General features: G+C 40.1%; 2 protein-coding genes across 3 annotated transcripts; both read left to right on the top strand.

Moving 5' to 3' along the window:
• Positions 1 to 540: 540 nt before the first annotated feature.
• On the top strand, positions 541 to 13,645 carry zbtb17 (zinc finger and BTB domain containing 17). 2 transcript variants are annotated; one of them, XM_050065686.1, is made up of 15 exons: positions 541 to 927; positions 2,970 to 3,235; positions 3,417 to 3,596; positions 5,016 to 5,348; positions 5,472 to 5,561; positions 5,882 to 6,156; positions 6,448 to 6,590; positions 6,691 to 6,991; positions 7,190 to 7,277; positions 8,747 to 8,863; positions 8,952 to 9,072; positions 9,470 to 9,600; positions 9,732 to 9,995; positions 10,171 to 10,260; positions 12,288 to 13,645. In XM_050065686.1, the coding sequence occupies exons 2-15, from the start codon at positions 3,031 to 3,033 to the stop codon at positions 12,725 to 12,727; spliced, it is 2,778 nt and encodes a 925-aa protein (XP_049921643.1). In that variant the 5' UTR covers positions 541 to 927; positions 2,970 to 3,030; the 3' UTR covers positions 12,728 to 13,645. The 2 variants fall into 2 exon arrangements, with proteins under 2 accessions (XP_049921643.1, XP_049921644.1); XM_050065687.1 differs by having other exon boundaries at positions 543 to 927; positions 5,019 to 5,348.
• Positions 13,646 to 14,146: 501 nt separating this feature from the next.
• ddost (dolichyl-diphosphooligosaccharide--protein glycosyltransferase subunit (non-catalytic)) lies at positions 14,147 to 21,891 on the top strand. The gene is made up of 11 exons (XM_050064073.1): positions 14,147 to 14,409; positions 15,300 to 15,410; positions 15,515 to 15,601; positions 15,688 to 15,791; positions 15,891 to 15,985; positions 16,193 to 16,286; positions 18,442 to 18,590; positions 20,193 to 20,340; positions 20,465 to 20,585; positions 20,744 to 20,850; positions 21,205 to 21,891. Exons 1-11 carry the CDS (start codon positions 14,175 to 14,177, stop codon positions 21,352 to 21,354), a joined length of 1,401 nt encoding a protein of 466 aa, XP_049920030.1. The 5' UTR covers positions 14,147 to 14,174; the 3' UTR covers positions 21,355 to 21,891.
• The last annotated feature ends 104 nt before the right edge of the window (positions 21,892 to 21,995 follow it).

Raw genomic sequence — 21,995 nt, 5'->3', positions numbered from 1 at the left:
CACCATATATCCACATATAGATAAAAATAAGACAAATAGAGGCCTGAATGTGTGTAAGCAGTGAGCACCACAAGGCAAACTACTCTCAAAATCAATATGAAACAGAGCTGAAACAGAGGGTTCAAGGTGCTTCTATTCGGTCTTTTATGTGTGGGGGCATTTACAAGGCATCTGTCATGAGAAGGGAATTTCAAAGGCTCTATTCAAGCAAAACTAATTTAGAAGTCTTTGTTATGGGGCTGTAATTTACTCGATGTTTAAGCCAGGCTGTGGCCTGAACGTGCATTTTGGCATGCTTCTCCCTGTGGAACACCACATTACAAAAACATGATTTATAATGTTGTACTGAGTAGCACTGAAATAAATACTTTGTATGTTCCCTTGAGGAGTGCTTTGGCAGTGATTCTGCATCATTATTCTTAGAAGACCTGCATAATAGGCTCTGACATTGCTTTGATACTACTCAATATAGTAACCCACTGTACACTGAGCTCAAAATAAAATTCAACCCTAAAAAGGTTTTGGGTGGGTTTACCATTCAGTTTATTTGTCGCTCCAACTTTATATCAGTTTACCAAAATATCATGTGTTACTGCGGTTGCTGCTTGTGGTGGTTGTCGCCTTCATGGATGAACAGAAGCATTTTGTTATTATGAATACTACATGTAACGTAACTTGAACCTATTGCGCCACCATGCGGCCACCATCAGCATAGCACGTATTCACACTGCGCGTGCTCCTGTGATACATCCGGCCGGTCCCTATCAATCGATCAGAGAGAGGAAGATGGCGGTGGATGGAGTAAGCGGAGCAGGATCGATCACCGAAAAGCTCGATTGGATTTGTTTTTCCTAACTGAGGCAAACACTCCATATCACAGCCGGAGCCCGCAGTTTGAACCCGGAGTGAAGAAGCGACAACACAGAGGTAATCCAGGAGTGAGCCTTTATAAAAATGGCGCTTGAATTGTACAAGTTGAACGAGCTAGCTGAGAAAACAACAAGGGATGAGGACAGGCCCAGCTCGTCGGTCCGCCATCTTGTCCCTTCACTACATGCATGTCAAGGCACGCTAAATTAATCCCTGATAACAAAGCTACAAGGATGGAGGAATTGTAATCGATGTATTGCACCGTCAAACTTGGCTGTCCATACTTTTAGAGATACTTAATTTGCAGTCACAAAACATCGTTATGTATTTAAAAATTATGTTATGTTGTGTGAAGTTGCATGGCCATCATCACAACAGCTGAAGCTACATTTTGGTATCATTCTGCTTTTTCCCCTCACTTGTGGTTTACTTATCCAACGTTACCTTCTGTTCCATCGTGGCAACGCATGTCGTGTATTAATCAGCATAGCTTTATTTTGAATTATGTTTCTTTGGTGTTACATCGCGTTGTAACGCAGTTTTAGGGTGATATCTGTCTGTTTTGAGTATTTCCTGGTGGTGTCCTGTAGGAAAAAGAGTCTGATAGCTAACTGAAACACATGGGTACAGACACTAACGTTACTGTCATTCGCAACACAAATCACACACATTTTATACAATATGAGTTCTGTATTAACACGGAGGAGGGGTCTCATTACAAATTTAGGATCGTTAGAAATTAAGCTGCTACTACTTTACAGCATCTACATGTCACTGTGCTCTTTTTTTTAAAACAAGAACGCAACATTCTCCATTTACAGTGCCAGGGGAACTGGAAGTTGTAATAAATAAAATATATATTTTGTAAATATTTAATTAATTATATATTTTAACAGCTTTTTTTTTTTAAAGCAAAAGATTCTTTTAGTTTTTTGCATAAGAATTTGACATTATGAATATTAAATTTAGTCAATAAGCAGAATAATCGATTAAAATTGCGAGCAGAGATTCCTGTCATTTTTAATGAATGCAAACAATACTTTTATTTATTTATTTATTCATAATAATGTAAAGCAAGGGTAAATATGATCAGCTATAAATCGTGACCATTTACCCCACAGTTGCACATGATCTCCCACAAAAGCTTCAATTTACATCAGTGTCTTTTGTGAGTATCTGCAGATAAAAAAATAGTTGTATAAAACATGTAAAGCATTTTAAACATTGTCTCTTTGACTTTGTTAGTCAAAAAATAATTATTCAATACCCCGTTGTTTCAGTTCCATACAACAGTATAGGGTCATTGGCCATTTCCCTTTAACCTTTAACCCTTGAACTTTTAAAAGTGAAACAGCAGCTGCAAGTGTAACTTGGTGTAACAGTGATTCCATCATTTTGAATAAATTCAACAACACTGTGCTCATTTTTGGCTAACAAAGATTGTGTTTCAATACATCAAAATTAGGGCTGGGCAGTTATTAATGTTATATTGATATTGTGGTCTGAGACTAGACATCGTTTTAGATTTGGGATATCGTAATATTGTGAGTGTTGTCTTCCTGGATCTCATATATTGCCTTCACCCATAACTCAGTATACCCACGTTACTGATGATCACTTATCAAAAATGTCATTGTATAAATATTTTTGAAAGCAAAAATAATAACCTTACAACATCATTGCAATCAGTAGCTATTTGGACTTGAATATTATGATCCTTGTTTTTCTCCATATCGCCCCAGCACTAATTGAAATAATGAAAAAGAAACCTTTTTTCATCCTGACTGCAGTTTTAATATGAAGATACTTTATTAATGTTGGAACATAGGATTTTTGAAGGCTGACAGCCGGTATTTTGTCTCAGATTATGCTCTCACATCTCACATTCTGAAATGTCAGTCATCTGATTTATTTTTATTATTAATAGATTTTTTTTCTTTGCTCAGGGAGGAGACGTAATTGTGAACAACACTGATTGATTGGTAGTGTTTTATTAAAGGCCAACAAATGTCATGCTAATATAAAGACAAATTGGTCAAGCTGTGTATCAGCCTTTTGAGCCTTTCCTAATATGCCTCATGTGACTTCTTGCTTGTCAGCTGTAAACAGAGCCCCCGCCCACCTGCTGGCCTCTTCCGCCGTCCTCAAGCATTCAGGGCGATGGAGTTCCCATGGCACAGTGGGAAGGTTCTGGAGCAACTCAACCGCCAGCGCAAGCAGGGCCTACTGTGTGACTGCACCTTCGTTGTGGACGGGGTGGACTTCAAAGCCCACAAAGCTGTCCTGGCGGCCTGCAGTGTCTATTTCCGCACCCTCTTCCTGGACCAGAAAGATGTGGTGCATCTGGACATCAGCAATGCAGCAGGTGGATGCTTGTTAGCATGTGGTCACATATATCTGCATACTTTAAAATTATGTATTTAATGTTTTGGCATTTTCATCTTCCAGTGCTCTGACTTTGCATTGCTTAACTTGAATAATAGTAAATGCACCCCGCCATCACTGCTGTATAACCAGACCCTCTGTATTTTTGATTATTGTTGCAGGTTTGGGTCAGGTCCTGGAGTTTATGTACACTGCCAAGCTGAGTTTAAGTCCGCAGAATGTAGAAGATGTGCTGGCTGTTGCTAACTTTCTACAGATGCAAGAAATTGTCAATGCCTGCTCTGCGTACCAGTCAATGGCAAACCAAGCTCCGTCACTCATAACACTGGATTTCGCTGTAGGTGAGTCCAGCCTTCACTCACTGTAGCTTGTAGGCATTTTTTGATGTTGGGCTGCAGTAAATGCTAAATTCAACTTTTTTTTTTAAATAAAGAATGCAACAAACCTCTTTAAATGTTCATGTCTGATACTTTAAATAAGTAGTCACTGTCCTCAATGTGCCAGTCATCTGTGCCCTCAGTTTCAAAAAGTGCTGAATTAGGTCAATCATTTGTCACAGGCGTAGAAAGGGGCAGATGAGGTTAACAAAGAAAATTTTCTGTGTTGAATGAATTTAACAATCTAATGTGTTTAATTTTAAGTGTCACTTTTCATGGCATGAAATTTCTTATGTTTATATTCTTAGTAACAAGGTACTTCCTGTCTTGTAGCTTGTAGTAGTCATTACAGAAAACATTTTAAAGACATAACAAGTCAGAGCTTTAAATTTAAAATTTTTCAAGTATTCATATCAGTTAACTGTTAATAAATTAAGCTGATATAAACATTTTATTAAAAGTTACATCTGGTTAACAATTTTTCTGTTACAGTGTTTATGATATAAGTTAGTATTTCATATTTTGTGCATAAATGTACAGTTAACTGATTGTTTCTTATTGCTAAGCTATTAACCTAATTGAATTCAAATTCAACCATCTAACTGAATACAACATTGCATGCCAAGTATGAAATCTGGAGCCTGGTATACACTGCCCCCAAAAGTTAAAGGAACACTTAAATCCCACATGAAATCTTGATGAACTAATTATTCAAGTTGAAAATCATTATTGATGTACATGGTATAGTTTGTTGAGAACAAAATGACGTAACAAAGGTCAATTGAAACCAAAATCATCAACCCACTGAGGGCTGGATTCAAAATCACACTGAAAATCAGAGTAAAATATTGAAATCACAGGCTGATCCAACGTGAATTTCATCAAAGCAGCTAATAATGTGACTCAGTGGTGTGTATGGCCCCCGTGTGCCTGTTTGCACTCCTGACAACATCTGGGCATGCTCCTGATGAGTTGGCAGATGGTGTCCTGGGGGGATCTCCTCCCAGACCTGGATCAGGGCATCAGTTAGCTCCTGGACAGTCTGTGGCTGCACTTGGCAGCGTCGGGTGCCTCAGCATATAATGTCCCATAGGTGCTGCTCAGTTGGATATAGGTCAGGGAAACGAGAGGGCCAGTCAATGGCATCAATGCCTTCGTCAATTAGAAACTGCCTACACACTCTGGCCACGTGGGACCAGACATCGTCCTGCACTTACTGCTTCCTGAATGTACAGATTGAGATCCCTGAAGTTTAACTGACTTGGTGTTACACTGTGACCATTAGGTGTTCCTTTAATTTTTTTTCAGCAGTGTACAGTAATTGTCTACAATATTCCATTAAATAAAAATGAAACCTTTCCTAATTTTTCTTACCTGACAAAGCAGAAGACAAACAAGGTGAAGTAGATCAGAGAGAGGAGCTGGAGAGCGACCTGGCAGAAGTAGCATCTCAAGCAGAGGACAGTCCTAGCACCCCCACAGAAGCAAAGGAGCCCACGCAAAATCTGCAAAATTTAAAGGAACACATCTCCACTGAAACACAACAGACAGCTTCTCGGCCCAACCCTGCCAGAACCCACTCAGGCCGAGGACGTCCGGCCAAAACCAGCCCCCTTTCTACCCACAAGATGGTATCTGTAAAGGAGGAGGAGGAATGTGCTGCACAAGATGTACCTGGATTTCAGGACGACCCCTCTGACGCTGACTACAATCCCAGTGAGTACACAGAATCTTCTAATCTGTCCATTTGGCTTTTGAAGACCACATGATGTATTACAGTGTTTTTAACAAGTGTTGATTTGACCAATGAACTAAGAGATGTTTTCTCTTTGTTTACAGAATCACAGTTGAAATCTGCTGGCAGCTCGTCCTACATGAGCTCGCGGGGGAGAAGAATCAGAAAACCTCCTCGACGAAACTTCCCACCTGGTGAGCAGGCTATGCTGGTTTGACTCAAATAGCAACCCTCTCTTTTAAGCTTTCCACTTGTCATGGAATTTGTTGCTTATGATACAGAAACATACTCCAGACAGAAAAAGGCAAGGAAATTGATACATATAAAAAAGGTTTCAACTGTAATTATTCAAGTGTTTCTTTTTTGATTCTAACATCTAATTCCTGGTCATGGTTACAGTTTTAAAAATGGCCTTTTCTGAAACTGACAGAGGCTTTGCCATCACACAAATTGTCATTTCCAGCAAAGACTTTAGACAGAATTTCATTTCAGTTCTCTATTGTCCTCCTCGCAGACAATGACTCAGAGGAAGAAGGCACATCAAAGGCAAAAACACAGAAGGTGGCAGAGCTGGCAGAAGCGGCCGGAGTACATGAGGACGACTGTGGGGAGATTGGCGACGGGGAAGCTGATGATGAAGAGGGGTCTGGTGAGGAAGATGGCGAGTTTGGACAGCAAGGGGAAGGAGACGATTCAGGCGGAGAGAGAGATGGGAGACTTATTCAGTCGACGTCTATGAGCAACCGATCCGAATCAAAGCCGTACAGCTCTGTGACACATGAATGTGAGGTGAGAAATATCAGTCTGGATGCAGGAAGGAAGTAACCAACTTTGTGCCACAAGCTGTGGAATAGCACTGCTCATCACTGTCAGAGTAGAAACACACAGCCTGCACTGAGCTGTTTTGCCTGATTCTGGCTGCAGAGGCTTTGAAGCTAATATGTCTACATCAAACATGGAAATGTTGGTGATGCTGGGAGCTGTTATGCAAATCTTGGTGATGCAGGGTGGTTCCATTTGCATACAGATGTTTGCATTGAAAGGTTTTGTCAGCTCACACTTGATGTTTTCTTCTTTCAGGACTGTGGGAAGAAATTCACCCACACTGGTAACTTCAAGAGACACATGCGTATTCACACAGGAGAGAAGCCATTCAGCTGTCGGGACTGCAACAAGGCTTTCTCTGACCCTGCAGCCTGTAAAGCACACGAGAAAACACACAGGTGAATTTCTTATTTTATTAAAAGACATTTACTTTGTAGACACCTGCCAACTGAGCTATGTCAGGTCTGTGTGTTGAAATGCGCTCTCGTTGCCTGCCAGCCCCCTGAAGCCATACTGCTGCTCGACTTGTGGAAAGAGCTACCGCCAGATCAGCCTGCTCAACCTGCACCGCAAACGCCACACTGGCGAAGCACGGTACAGCTGCGAAGTGTGCGGCAAGCTCTTCACCACATCCGGCAACCTAAAGCGCCACCAGCTGGTGCATAGTGGTGAGAAACCGTACCACTGCGACTTCTGTGAGAAGGCTTTCTCTGACCCCACCGCTAAGATGCGACATCTGGAGACGCATGACACGGAAAAGGGTAACAAGTGTCCACACTGCGACAAGCGCTTCAACCAGGTAACAAAGTGTTTGAAAAAGTTTTGTATCACCAATGGTACTACAAACATTAAAGCTATGATTGCCTATTTTTCTGACAAATATTATAATATCTTCAACAAGCCACATATACTTATAATGACTAATTACCAGTCATGTGTAACTAAGTATATTATATTGGGTGCGTTAACTTGTTACCTGATTTTGTGCCTCCTTTAGCCTGGAAATCTGAAGGCTCACCTAAAAATCCATATCACAGACGGGCCTCTCAAGTGCAAGGAATGTGGCAAACAGTTTACTACCTCAGGTATTAAATTTATTTTTGTTATATGGTGATCTTGTGAGAAATTTGCTGCTGATACAAATGAAAGACTCACAGGGCCCTGTTTAAACAACCTATAGCGCATGGTTTTAAGTGCATGGTGCTTGTGCATTTAAGGCATGTCCAATCACCTTTGCTAATAAAAAAGGTGTATAACCTGGATGTAATGTAAGGAAAAATGGGCAAAAGGTAAGTATGTAGTCCCTTATTTAATCATAGTTCAGTCAGGAACACTTTTGTCAAAGAATACTTTATTTCCATTTACAGTAGGCTATTATATTTGGCGGCATGGCTCTGTTCTGGGGCCTCTTTACTTTTCATTGGGCCTTTGCAGAAAGCCTCTTCCACGGCCTATGTGGAAAGCCATAATGCAGAGAGAGCAAACCTGTCTGCCATTCCACATGAAAATGAGGAAAGCTTGAAGCAGAGAGAGAGCAAACCTCCCTGCCCTTCCATGCGCCTACATGGAAAGCCAGAGCAGCAGCAAAGACAGGGGGCGGTAGCTCAGTCCATAGGGACTTGGGTTGGGAACCGGAGGGTCGTCTGTTCAAGTCCCCGTCCGGACCAAAATATGGAGCGTGGACTGGTAGCTGGAGAGGTGCCAGTTCACCTCCTGGGCACTGCCGAGGTGCCCCTGAGCAAGGCACCGAACCCCCCAACTGCTCGGAGCGCCTGTCATGGGCAGCCCACTCTGACATCTCTCCACTTAGTGCATGTATAGGTCCAGTTTGTGCATGTGTGTGTTCGGACCTGTGTGTAATTGACAACAGAGTGAAAAATTGAATTTCCCCTCGGGGATTAATAAAGTATATAAAATTAAAAAATTAAATTAAAAAAAAAAAATTAAAAAGAACAGAACAGCATAGAGCAGCATCACTGACAAACAGAAATTACATTGAAGAGGAGGAGGAGCTGGGGTGGAGGCGGGCTGCAAAGCGGCTTGCAGAGGAAGCAGCAACAGTAGGCAGGCTAAAGCAGTTTAAATAGGGCGCCCTGAATGAGATTCACCAATTGGCTGCATAGAAAGGAATCATGTGATCTATCAGCTGACTCCCTTCCATCAATCAGCTGCTCCATCAGTGATTGGCTGTTTGAGATCAACTGATGTAGCTGGGATGTGAGCTGAGCTTGACATTGTGTTCTGCCTGACTGGTCATACAAACTCACCTGGAACACACAGATGGAGCTTCAACTTAAAATTTACTGATCTTTGAAATGTGAGCTACTGTATAATGACCTCCTGATTGAGTATTTAAATGCTATTTTAACCATTCAAAACAATGCCACAGAGTAGATAGTGACAGTTGTGTTTCGTGGGCCATTTTATTTGGAGCAAACACAATTCCAGCTGCTTTCAACTTGTCTGCGTGTTATCTACAGGAAGTTAACCTCTGTACTTGTCTTTGCTTTGAGGCATTTGGCCTAACCTTTGTGTGATGGTGTCTGCTTTGTAGGAAATCTAAAGAGACACCTGCGGGTCCACAGTGGGGAGAAACCGTACGTCTGTATGCACTGTCAGAGAGCTTTCAGTGACCCTGGAGCTCTGCAGCGGCATGAACGCATCCACACAGGTACTCCCATGACATTCAGACAGAATGAAACACCACATGTGTATTATCTCCATCTCACCATGTTGAAACTTTAACTCATGTTCTACAGGTGAGAAGCCGTGTGTCTGTCTTATCTGTGGCAAGGCTTTCACCCAGGCCAGCTCACTCATCGCCCACGTTCGCCAGCACACTGGAGAGAAGCCCTACGTGTGCGATCGCTGTGGTAAAAGGTCAGCAAGCAGGCATATCAGTGCTGTTACAGAAGGCTTATTTTTAAGATTCACTCACCTGGGGAATATAACCTGAGATTCTCCGACAAAGAGTGTTTGGATATATCTTTGAAAATGGAGCAAAGAACATTAACTATCGGTTTAAGGTTTGCTCTTGCACAGGGAACAGTGGGAATCACAGATCACATATGGGGTATGGCCTTGCAGGTGTTTACTTAAGTCTACAATTAAAAAGAAATACACTGCTAAGAAATACTCAACAAAAACTGCAGCTAGAAGTTAGTGAGAAAATATGTTTGTTTTCTTTTGTATTTTTGGCGAGCTGACCCTTTAAATACAATGCCAGGCTATAAGAAGGAGGCAAGATGAGTGATGCATTTTGTCTCCCTCTGGACAGGTTTGTGCAGTCCAGTCAACTGGCCAATCACATCCGGCATCACGACAACGTCCGGCCGCACAAGTGTCAGATGTGCGACAAGGCATTTGTTAATGTGGGAGACCTGTCGAAGCACATCATCATCCACACAGGTAAGGGCAAAATTTGTGTCAAATAATTATGGGACTGGAGGAAATAGGGAGACAGCCTTTCTCTATATCTCTGTTACTTTTTTACCCTTACATCTTCAGTTGATTATTTTTTCTCTGTCCTGCTCTCTCAGGGGAGAAACCTTTCCTGTGTGATAAATGCGGCAGAGGGTTCAACCGGGTGGACAATCTGCGCTCCCACGTCAAGACCGTCCACCACGGCAAGGCCGGCATGAAGCGGTTGGTTGTAGCCGGGGGCAGCGCAGACGAAGGGGCTGATGGGTGCGCAGGAGCATCCACCTCTGACAGCGAGATCAACATAGTTACCGTCACCACAGAGGACATTGTCACCCTGGCAACCGAGGCCCTGGCAGCCACTGCTGTAGCTCAGCTGACAGGTCAGACAGCATCTTTAAGGCTGAGTTCAGTGACGTCAGGGGAAATGACAATATCCCTGGCTTTGAACTTCACAGATGCTGCAGACATCACCCCGAACTGCAGATAATAAAAAAAGCATGAGGGCTTCAACAGTGGTGAGTGATTGTTTACTTTGTGTTATGTGTCTCTTTGCAGTGGTTCCAGTGGCTGCTTCAGTGTCTGCAGATGAGACGGAGGCTTTGAAAGCTGAAATCACAAAGGCAGTAGAGAAAGTGCAAGAAGCAGGTAAGACTAAAAAGAGATGACTGTACACTATTCAATCAAACATTCATGTTTGAATAATATCATAGCTTTAGAATACCATACAAACAATGAGGTCAGGAATGGCACCTGTAACAAGATATCAGACATGGGTTGGAGGAAACAAAAAAGAAAGCAAAACTAATGTTATGAATGTATATAGCATGATTTTGAGCTAAATCTGTTAAAAAACCTTAACTTCAAGGGCAAAGCTGTGGTGAGGGTTTTGAGGCTGAGGGTTTAGGATGCCACGGTGCAAATGATTTAATGCTGAACTTGTTTGCTGGGATGGTGCAGCAGTATTAAGTTATTGAACCCTGGTATGGTGGTTGTGTTATCATGGTATTTAGTTTGAAGTATCAACATATTTAAATTAAACAAGTTAAGGACAAAATACTTTTATATTTCTTATTAAACCAAGAATTCCCATCATTGGTTTTATTGTAAAAATATTCATTTTACTATTAAAATTTGCAGTTCACAGAGACTTTGCATTTGCACATATTTTATCACTGAATGCTACAAACATTATTGAGCCATTGCCAAAATCCTGACCCAAGGCGTTGACACACCGGGGTGTGACAAAGAATAACTGACATGAAAATGCAAAACACTAGCCTGCGAATATTTTGCATCAAAACTCAAAACAGTGCAAACAGACTAGTCTCTCACTCTGCATGGATTTAAGTTCTCTCAGTTATGCAGTGTATATGTTCTAGGGCTTTTATTGTGAAAGGTAAGAACAAAAGGAGTGGAGTTGTTATTTAACGCCTTTGTCAAGGCTGAAACGAGTAATTAAGTTTACCGTCTCAGTTCAGATTACCTAGACTTCATTTTGTTGTTCAGCAATGCTAGTCTATATGTTGTCCTTTAGAATTTTTGTGTCCTTTGTCATATAATACAGGGTGCTGAGAAACACAAATGATCAACAGATCACCATTGTTGTGATGTTGTGACATGACATACATTCTTGGTTGATGCCTTTATTCACAGTGTAAAAGTTCCAAAATATCAACCTTGTTATGAAAAAAAATGCACCACTTCGTGGCGTTCTGTGTTAAAATACACATGACAAATATAGCAGTTTGAAAACATATATTGATGTGCAAATTAATCACATGAAATACTCCCCAGGTGTGTAAAGGCTCTGAATCCAAAGCAGACAAATGCTTAAATTACCTAAGAAGCCTCATTGACTAACTAAAAGAGGAAGTTAGGTCATGATTCTCAACTGAAAATCATTCAGCTATACCTACACTGAAATGGAATTAATGTCAGAACCAAACTCACTGACAAACAAAATAATGTTCTAACTTTAGTGTAAATGTGCCATTTTACTACTGCATTTCAACATGATAACAAGTTTGATTAAAAAAATATAAAAATGTGATGTTGAAAAAACAACCTCACCACACAGTTTATTTGATAACTGTTCCAGAGCTTCCTACAGTATGATTTTAATCATCAGCAGTGACAGTTTGACTAGTTGTTATGGAATTGTAGATGTTGAAGTTTCATTGTTATCTGAGCATCTGAAGGACTTCTCATCCATGCCGGTCTAAAAGCTGCAGTTCAAAATTAAATCTTGACCTTGGAAAGAGCAGCTGAGAAAACCGTTTTGTCACTACCATATTTTCTCAGTGATATTTGTCAAGTTGAGTTTCACTCTATATTGTGATAAACACTGGGGTTTTTGGAAATGATTACAGTAAATGGCATAAAATATTCAAAAACATAAAGATGAAATTCAAAGTATTGCATGACTTACAAATCTAAAGAAGGAAAAATGGTGGCATAATTTTAAATTGTGCAGTTGCTGTAAGGACTTGCTAACTGTTGTCAAATGTAAGTATGATAGTATACACTGCTGCATTAAGTTCTGTTCTAAGCCAGATAACAGAGAGACAAAGAGGTCGTCTGACCCTCCAGGTGGCAATGTCTAACTTAAAAGGGGGAAACATCATGAAAAATGTGAATGGCTTATGTTTTTGTCAACTCTTTTGTGTTCCCAGACCCCAACACCCAGATCTTGTACGCTTGTGATTCATGTGGGGATAAATTCTTGGACGCCAGCTCCCTGGCCCAGCACGTGCGCATCCACACAGCTCAGGCATTGGTCATGTTTCAGGCAGATTCTGACTTCTACCAATACACCACAGCCACCACCGCTGAGGGGGATTCTGCCACAACATGGCAACCCACGGCTGAACAAGTCATCCAGGAAGGAGAGCTGATCTTCCGTACCCAGGTTGGAGAGGAAGAGGCAGAGGGAGGGATTGTGGGGGAGACACAAGTTCAAGAAGAAGGGACAGGAGGGGTGACTCATGTGGAGGGGAGGGAAGATGGAGAGGTGGAAACCCAAAGTGAGCTCCACACAGAAGGAAAAGATGAATCTGCAGGGGACGTAGAGGAAGAAAAGGAAGTGGAGATGGAATGTGAGAGTAGGGCGTAAGTGGGGCAGGCTTCAGAGGAGTGTATAAAATATTGCTGTTAACAGACACCTAATTTATACTGAATGAAATATAAGAAATTAAGTGAGTTAAGATCTCAGAGTTGCAACATGTCATGATGGTAAAAATAAATGTAAACTGGATTTATAACATACAACACTTTATAAACAATTTGCTCTTAGATTGTATGGTCATAAATCATGTTTTGCAGTCCTAACCCAGGAAAAGAGGTGAGATTCAGTTATTTGGTAAATATTGTTGAGGATTCTTCCAGAGATGGTTATCCTACTTTGTATAGTTTGTTTATTTTTAGACAAAAATGCAGGATGATGTAATGATCTTTATATTTAGATCACAATTCTGTCTTACCTATATTCACTGAAACAAAGAGTTCTGTGTTATTTTTCCATTTCACTCAGATGAGATATAGTCAAACTATTTTATTGCACTCAGTTGTAAGTATTTTCATGGAAATCCTAACATGCAGAGATTATCTATATGAACATGTTGGGGTGCTAAAGATTTAATTTAGGGGTAACCATCACCTCCACCTTTTTTCAGAAGTGTGATGTCATGTATTCATGTACTGGCAAACATTGTAAATGCTGTGCATGTATAATATTTGTAAATATTTGTTATTTGTCCTCTAAAGAAGTCTTAATACCTCTGATAAATGATAAAAAGAAATATGTGTGGTTGTGACAAGCTGGTTGAAAATTCTCAGTTTCACATTTGTACCAAGACATTTTTTTCTGTTATTGCAGTAAACTGACCATATTTGTATAAAGATGGTTGCCTGCCAGTAATGGTTTTGTCATTATTTTGTCTGTTGATATTAACACCTGCAAAATGCCCTATTAGACATCAGTAACACTGCCTAGACTCACTGGAAGTCATCATCTCATCAATAAAGAAATATCACACAGTCTGATTACCCTTGTGTAGTGCTGTTATTTATTATTCTTATTTATAAAAACATTTGGCTTTTACTTCGTTCCTTGAAGTTTGCATCTCTCACATGTTTAGAATCATGGTAAGGTGCCAGATATGAAAACTCATAAAATGTGTAAATTCAAAAAGGAAAATATAGAACACATAAATACAGCATCATAACTTAATTTAAATTATTTCAGCCAAATTATTGACAAACGTACTGTAAGTCTTAAAATAAACAACCACAAAACGTGGACATTTTAAGTTATTCAGGCACTCCACCTAAAAGTCATGATAAAGTCGTTGAATTATTAATATTGGTCATGATTCAATAAATATGGTTGAGATTTTCAGTCCATCGACTTGACCTCTTCCACGATTGTCAGTCTTACAATAAAGCTTTCATCCCATTGGTTCAGAAGCAGTCAAGGATGACGCGTTCCTCTCTGTGATTGGCTGCATCTCGGGGTCAAAGTGAAGTCGACTACTAACGCTGACGTCGCCTTCTGCAGCAAAATGGCGTCGTTGACAGCAGTCATGCACAAGAACCGGTCCGGTTCTTCATTATCCTCCAAGAAACAGAGCGGAATGACGACCCACAGGAGGTTCAGACTGTTGGACAACAATGTCTTTTTATTCCTGTCGTTAGCCTCCATGTTGCATTGTGCTTTGGCTGACGGTAAAACATTGGTACTACTGGATAACCTCAACATCAGAGACACCCATTCAATCTTCTTCCGCAGTCTGGCAGGTCAGTACGAGATTCATTTTTCATCCATAAATACTCTCCTCTGTACTGTTATGCTCCCCTTGTGTTGCTAACTGGTCTCTGGTAGGGGAACAAATCGTTAGAGCCTCTCGGACTCGAGCTTGTAGATTGAGCTTCATGCAGCACAGCCAGGCTGCTAACGTTAGGCTAACTTTAGCTATATTAAGCTCGCGGATGTGTTTCGCCAAACTTCATTCAAGGCACTGGTAATTTAATGTATTTTAACTAATTAATGACAGTGCAGGTGCATGGTAATAACAACTTGCATTGCACTGAATCGACACGGGGCCACACTTCATTTCGGCGTACTTCTACTACACTAAATACACTAAATAATTAATAATTTGATACCAGTTACATGCTTTGTGATCAATATAGCAGTCATCACGCAGAGTTTCAGATATCCAGTGACCAATGCAGCTGATCGAGGCAACATTAGACTACCTTGAAGTGTGAGTGTACATAAGGTTGTTAATAGGAAGTCACCTGTTACCTTGAAATAACCAGTAATTTGCATGCTAATATGCATAAAAATGGGCTTGCCAATTTATTTCCAGATTTGCACGCATGTGCTTTATGTAGTGGGGAAAACCAACTTTCCCATTTGGACAATATAATTTGACATTTGTAGGTGAGGAAGTTATACTGTACTGGAAGTCAAACAGCACAAATACATTGTTTTGAAAATACAATATGATATGAGGCATTACATATTTTTATTATCTGTGACATCAGCCCTTGTAGTCAGGGACTTATAGTATAGAGGTTCCCAGTCCTTAAATAATGCAGTGCGCTGCCACTCTGTTCAAGTTAGTGCAAATATGCATGACAAGCGTGTCAGTGTTTCAGTGATCTGTATCTCTTTTTTTCAGATCGTGGCTTTGACCTCACATTCAAGACAGCTGATGATTCCTCCCTATCTCTGATCAAATATGGCCAGTTCCTGTATGACCATTTAATCATCTTCTCGCCATCAGTTGAGGGTAAGTTTCACACTCCTAATTCAAAATCAAGTTAACAGTTTCATGGCTTGTGTTTGCCTTGTTAAAACAATCGTTAAAATTAATTTTCTTTTGGTCCTCTGCAGACTTTGGAGGAAATATAAATGTGGAGACTATCACATCCTTTATTGATGGTGGAGGCAACGTCCTGGTGGCTGCCAGTTCAGATATCGGTCAGTTAATCTACAGCAGCTTTTATGTGTTGTTATATAAAATGCCACAATATTGCACATATTAATGCTCTTCTCCTGTTACACAGGTGACCCTCTGAGGGAGCTGGGCAGTGAGTGTGGCATCGAGTTTGACGAAGAAAAGACTGCTGTCATTGACCATCACAACTACGATGTATCTGACCCTGGAGAGGTAAATAGAATTCTGTTCAGACAGCAGGCACATTCAGGTTGTTTCCCAAATCACTGTCACTCCATATTTTTATTTACAAGTGATCTTTCTCATCTCCAGCACACCATGATTGTTGCTGATCCAGAGAACCTGATGAAAGCTTCAACTATTGTTGGTAAACCCAGCAATAAGCCAATTTTGTTCAAGGGTGTTGGGTAAGCACAACTGAACACGATTTGAATTTAAACAACCAAGATTTCCACTGCATCATATGTAGTACTGGTCCGTAGCAGAGACTTCTGAAGAAAGAGGCAGTATTTCACATTGCAGCAGCTTAATAATGTCCAAATATTAACTGCATTAGTCACTTCAAATGTAAGCTATATAAAGTCTGACTACAATGCCCCCCTCCACTCTTGCAGCATGGTGGCAGACCCAGAGAACCCTCTTGTCCTGGACATCCTTACCGGCTCATCCACCTCCTACTCCTTCTTCCCTGACAGACCCATCTCACAGGTAAGATCTCTGAACATAACAATGATGTCAGATTATTAATTTATAAAGAGGTTAATTCATAATGATCCTCCTTTATCTTGAACTTAATTAGAAGCGGCTTATTTGTCAAAGCTCTTATATGGCTTATAAGGTAGACAGGTGGGAATATAAGTACTAGAGTCCTGAATGGAAATACTTGTTTGTTCCTCATCTTTGACTGAGCTATAGAATTACAAGTGTTTCTGTGGAGAGACAGGAGTCCCATATCAGATGTCATCAACTAGATTTGTCAAAGGGCCAGAATTTTTCCAAGCAGACACTGTGAGAGCCAGACTTTCAAATTATATATATAAATGGCCGCCTGATTATGTTTTAAAATGAAGGAACAAACCTGGAAAGATACATAATTGGTGTAATTTAAACAATTTAACTGCAGTGCTACATCACCTGCACTCATCTAGTTTAGTTAGACTGAGGGTTTTATGAAAACCAAGAATGCATAGACAACAATATGATTGGGTGGATTCTGTATGATAAAATGAGAGAATAATCATAATAATCCACGGTGGACTTTACCATTAGGCCCCCAGAAATATTAATACTGAATCGTAACTCATTGTACACCCTACATAACTTACAAAAGGCCCCCAAAGTACATTTTCAATAAAGCAACTGTATACTTATACTTAAGAGGAAAACATTGTAAGCCTACCACTACAATTATCTAGCTACAGATTCAGATTTTCACTCACAAAATATAAATATATTAATATATATATTATTTAATATAAATAAAATATAAGTAAAATATGATGCATTATTATTCATTAAACTATCCAGCATTATATAATTATTAAAAGCTCCACCTGAAACAGTTGTTGAGTAAATTTTAATACATTGTGCTAACAATACCTCTCCTGACTGCAGGACTTAGACTTTAACTTTTGCTGTGTGCTACTAATAGTTTTACCTGAGAAAAGTTTTGAGTACTTCTTCTACAGCTACCTACCAACATTCTCAGACAGAGAAAGGATGAAAATAAAGCAAGGGAGTTTGCCTGGAATCCCAGGCCCCCGTATCACTAAATCAGCTCCAAGTAATAATGGTGAAAGCACAGCATGAAAGGAGGGACGCGGAGCAATGTGTCCTCGTATTTCTAAAATTTCATCTAAAGTGTGACTAAAACTAAAACTATAACATACTAGTCTGTAGCGGTCTAAAGAAGTCTCTTTCCACTTATTGAACATTTGACTGTTTTTAAAATGCTCCGCAGTTTGTCAGCCTGCTCCAATTGATTGATCAATCGATCAGCTGTGTGATTAGCTATCAAGGTGGACTAAAAATGTGGTTTTTTTTATGAGGCCTACTTGTTTTTGTCAGTCCCTAAAATAGTAAAATTGTCAAAGATGTGGGCTGCTTCAATATCATCACGTGATTGTGGGGTCTGAGCTATGAATTTGTCCCCATTCTTGCACAAAGATATGAATCAAGCAGCATCCCATTTATAAAAGATGGGAATCTATTTCAGCTTCACTTATCTAATCCTCACCACCCAACAAGCAAAATATGGGTCAGTCAACCACCCAAACCCGACCCGACCTGCAAACTACGAACCTTATTATGTTATAATATACATTATACTGTAGGAGCACAATTGTCAGGACTGAGGACAAAGACACACACTTAGTGCTACAGTGTTAGTGTGTATTTGTTTGTGTAGGCCCCGTGTGTGTGTGTGTGTGTGTGTGAGAGAAAGAGTGACAGAGAGAGGGGGAGAGGAGGTGGAAGTTGAACTACTGATGCAATGTTTCCTTAAGTTATTAATAACTTAAATCAGGACGCTGCTTTGTCCTTTTTTGACATTTTTCTAGTAAGTTTACTGAACCTGGCGCATCACCACCATTGTAATTGTTTTGGGGGTTGCTTCAATATAAGAAGAAAAAAATAGATATCTTAAATACTGGGATGTGTTTATTTCCCTCCTCACATTTTCTGAATTAATTAATATTCTGTGAGCCAGATGGAAAGCTCTGGCAGGCCGGATGTGGCCTGCGGGCTGCCAGTTGATGCTCACTGCCCTAGATTGTCTTATAGTCTCTTGACTATAAATGAACTTCACAAGATTTAACATCATTTTCTTTGTTTCTGATATATAATATATCTTTCACCTCTCCAGTACCCCCATGCTGTTGGCAAGAACACCCTGCTGATCGCTGGCCTTCAGGCCAGAAACAACGCAAGGGTGGTTTTCAGCGGCTCCTTGGATTTCTTCAGTGATGCCTTCTTCAACTCTGCTGTGCAGAAGGCCACACCTGGCTCCCAGAGGTATTCTTTGCTGTCTAATGAATGGATGAATGCTACTGCAGCTTCTAGTTGCAAAATCAAAGCTATCAAAAGTGACATTCTGGTCACTTTTTTTTGGTCATATTAACAGATGTTTGCTTGCTACTACCATGTTTGATGGAGGCGATTGCAAGTCCTTACAGGGTCTTCAGATGCCTACAGATCAGCATCTAGTAACACTTTATTTGTATTGTCTGCCTACAGACAGTTTACAGAGTATTTGTAACATTTCAACAGCTTACTAGTTGAGATTCAATAATTAAACTGTTTTACTTTGTAACAGTTTATCTATGGTGTATATGTGACAATTCATGAACACATTTACATATTCTCAGAATAATGTAGTTGAACTTGAACTATTTACTCACCCAGTGCAGCATAGGTTGAGTAAATAGTTTCAGTTCAGCTAAATTATTCTGAGATTATATAGTAAATTGTCACTATATACTACTACTATATACTCTATAGATGAACATAAACAGACAAAGTGAAACAGTTGAATCATTGATATATCACCTAATAAGGTGTTCAAATGTTACAAATACAGTAATAGATAATATAAATTATCTGTAGGCAGACTATCCAAATAAGGTGTTACTCAGTTTCTTAAAAGCCCCTGAAGGCTACCCTAAACCTGCAGCTCTTTGTGTTGTAAAACACACTTCTCTGGTGAGAAATGTCTGGGGTTGTGCATACATTACTTTTTAAACTTCAAACTCATTTGTAGAATCAAAGTAGTCTTACATGGTATTTGAATAAGTATCAAAGACTTAAAACTACTGTTGAGCATGCATTATTGCAGTCATGGTTGATATAGAGAACATGTCCAAAGTGTTTTTTCAAAGAGCAGCTCTTACAGTTGACATTTAGCAGTAATTTAACATTTTTATATTCAAACAGAACCTGCCCAAGCAAAAACCTGCTCCAAATGTGTAGTGCATAAATTTACTGTCATCTTCCTACTAGAGTTGCATGTCAGCTCTTGATACTTTTAAGGTATCTACCAAGTAACATTGAAATGTCTCCAGTCAAATAATACCTGCATTCAATCCTTTGCATCTTCAGATCTAGAAAAAAAAAATCTATTTGTTTGGTTTTTCTTGCAGCCACTCACTGCAGGCATTTGATGTGTGATTGGCCCACTACCACAGCAGCTACAACCCTTACAGTCTGTGGTGTGAAGTTGAGCACGTTGCGTTTGACGGAGTTGGCAGTTGAACATGCTGAGATGCCACCCAAATGTTTGAAAATTGCTATACTACACCCCTGTGGTGTCTGGTGGCAATTTATGTGATTGAAAGGCTCAGTTCACATGATGGGTATCAAATGAAGTAGGAAAAAAGGGGTCAAATGAAGTACTCTATTGGTATTGGTACCACTTTAAGGGCACTGGTATCATGATTCTTTCAAATGATACCCAGCCCTACCTCGTACTGACAAACGGTAAAATGTTAATCAGTTCTACTGTAAATTATGTCATGAAACAAACTGCATCCCATCAGACGTGGTCATAAAAATTAGGTTCTGTCCTGTCATCAATCTCCTGTGTTGAAACACTCCTCTTCTTGTCATGGTCTTTGTTAGGCACGAGCAGACAGGAAACATGGAGCTGGCCGAGGCTCTGTCTCGCTGGGTGTTCAAGGAGGCTGGAGTCCTCAGGGTGGGAGCTGTTACCCATCACCCCGTTGGAGAGACCACTCCCCCTGCAGCATACACAATCACCGACCTTGTGGTGAGTTTAAAATTTCAGTGACTTCTGTGAACAGTCATCAGTCTGAAGATGTTTGTCTCGCTTGAATGAAGGGCTGTGTATTCTTACATGTATATCTCAATCGGTGTAAACCCTTCCTATGCAGGAGTACAGCATTGTCATCGAGATGTTGTCTGAGGGCCGCTGGGTTCCCTTCGATGGAGATGATATTCAGCTTGAGTTTGTGAGGATCGACCCCTTCGTCAGGACTTACCTCAAGAAAAATGGTATGTAGTTGTAGCTATAGAACATAAACAGAACTAATAAATTCAATTTAATCAAAGCTTACAACCTAAATGTATTGCACCCTTGAGGGTTTGAGGTGTATGCACATTTAATAGTCACAAGCTGTATCCACTATAATGCTGTGTTTTCTTTCTTCTAGGAGGTAAATACAGTGTTCAGTTCAAGCTGCCTGATGTGTACGGAGTCTTCCAGTTCAAGGTGGACTACAACCGACTGGGATACACGCACCTCTACTCCTCCACTCAGGCAAGTTAATCAGAAGGTTTACTTCACTTGGGCATACCCAAATCAAAATACTGGGATTGTTGCTGTATGGAGATCTCCATGCATGGAAAGTGGCAAATGGACATAAATACTAGAGATTTAATCATTTATAGTGTTTTTTTACCCTGTGTAAATTTATGGAAATAGATTTGAAACATATTGTTGGCAATATATAAGGTGGTACTCAATGAGCAACAGTAGGATAGTCTCTCAAAACCTTGGTGTATTATTTTATAACTTAACATTTTGGAAGAGGCTTTTCTTACTTAGAATGCATTTAACAGTCATGCTCTAATGTGTGGTAGACTAACTTTCAGGTTTGTTTTTTCATTACAGGTATCGGTCCGTCCCCTGCAGCACACTCAGTACGAGCGCTTCATCCCATCGGCCTACCCATACTATGCCAGCGTCTTCTCCATGATGGCAGGACTCTTTGTCTTCAGCATAGTCTTCCTACACATGAAAGAGAAGGAGAAGTCAGACTAAGGCAGAGAGACAATGGGGAAGAAATAACAAGATTATAGAATTAAACTTGTGGTGTGAAGAGTTGAAATTGAATGTCTTGATGGCTTGAATCTTCACGCAGGGACTTGGACTGCAGTCTTCTGTAAAAAATACAGTTTCTGTTTGGTTTTTGGGTTACCCAAGAAATGAGGGGCTTGAGGCCAAAAGGTGTGAGTGTAAAGCAGCGGTTGGGGATGTTCTTGTGTTTTGTTTTGTTTTTTTTGTACTTTGAAACCATTCAAAGGCCTGTAAATGTCCTGAAGTCAGTCAGCGTTTGTATAAACTAAGTTGCTTTACATTTGACAAAATGATCTCTTAAGTAGAGCACTTGCCTTGGAATATGAATTAAGTCCATATTAAGATTTGACCCACATTTTCTCAGTCAGGAAGGTTTATTGTGGTAACAACATGCACTGAATATGCCAACTGTAAATTTGTTTTTGATAAGACTTTTGGTGTGTTTCCAAAAAAGTTGGAGTCATCTTAACAATAAAATACTGACATTCCACTCAGTAGAAATTCCTGTCCTTTCTGTGACATGACAGAATTGTCCTCTGTGATTTCCACAATACATTGATTGATTAGTTCCCTGGACCTAATAGATGGTACTTAATAATGCATAA

The sequence above is a fragment of the Epinephelus moara genome, chromosome 16 (assembly GCF_006386435.1).
Source record: "Epinephelus moara isolate mb chromosome 16, YSFRI_EMoa_1.0, whole genome shotgun sequence".
NCBI classification, from domain to species: Eukaryota; Metazoa; Chordata; class Actinopteri; order Perciformes; family Serranidae; genus Epinephelus; species Epinephelus moara.
The sequence above is the reverse complement of the archived record's forward strand: the minus strand, read 5'-3'. Positions and strand labels throughout refer to the sequence as shown.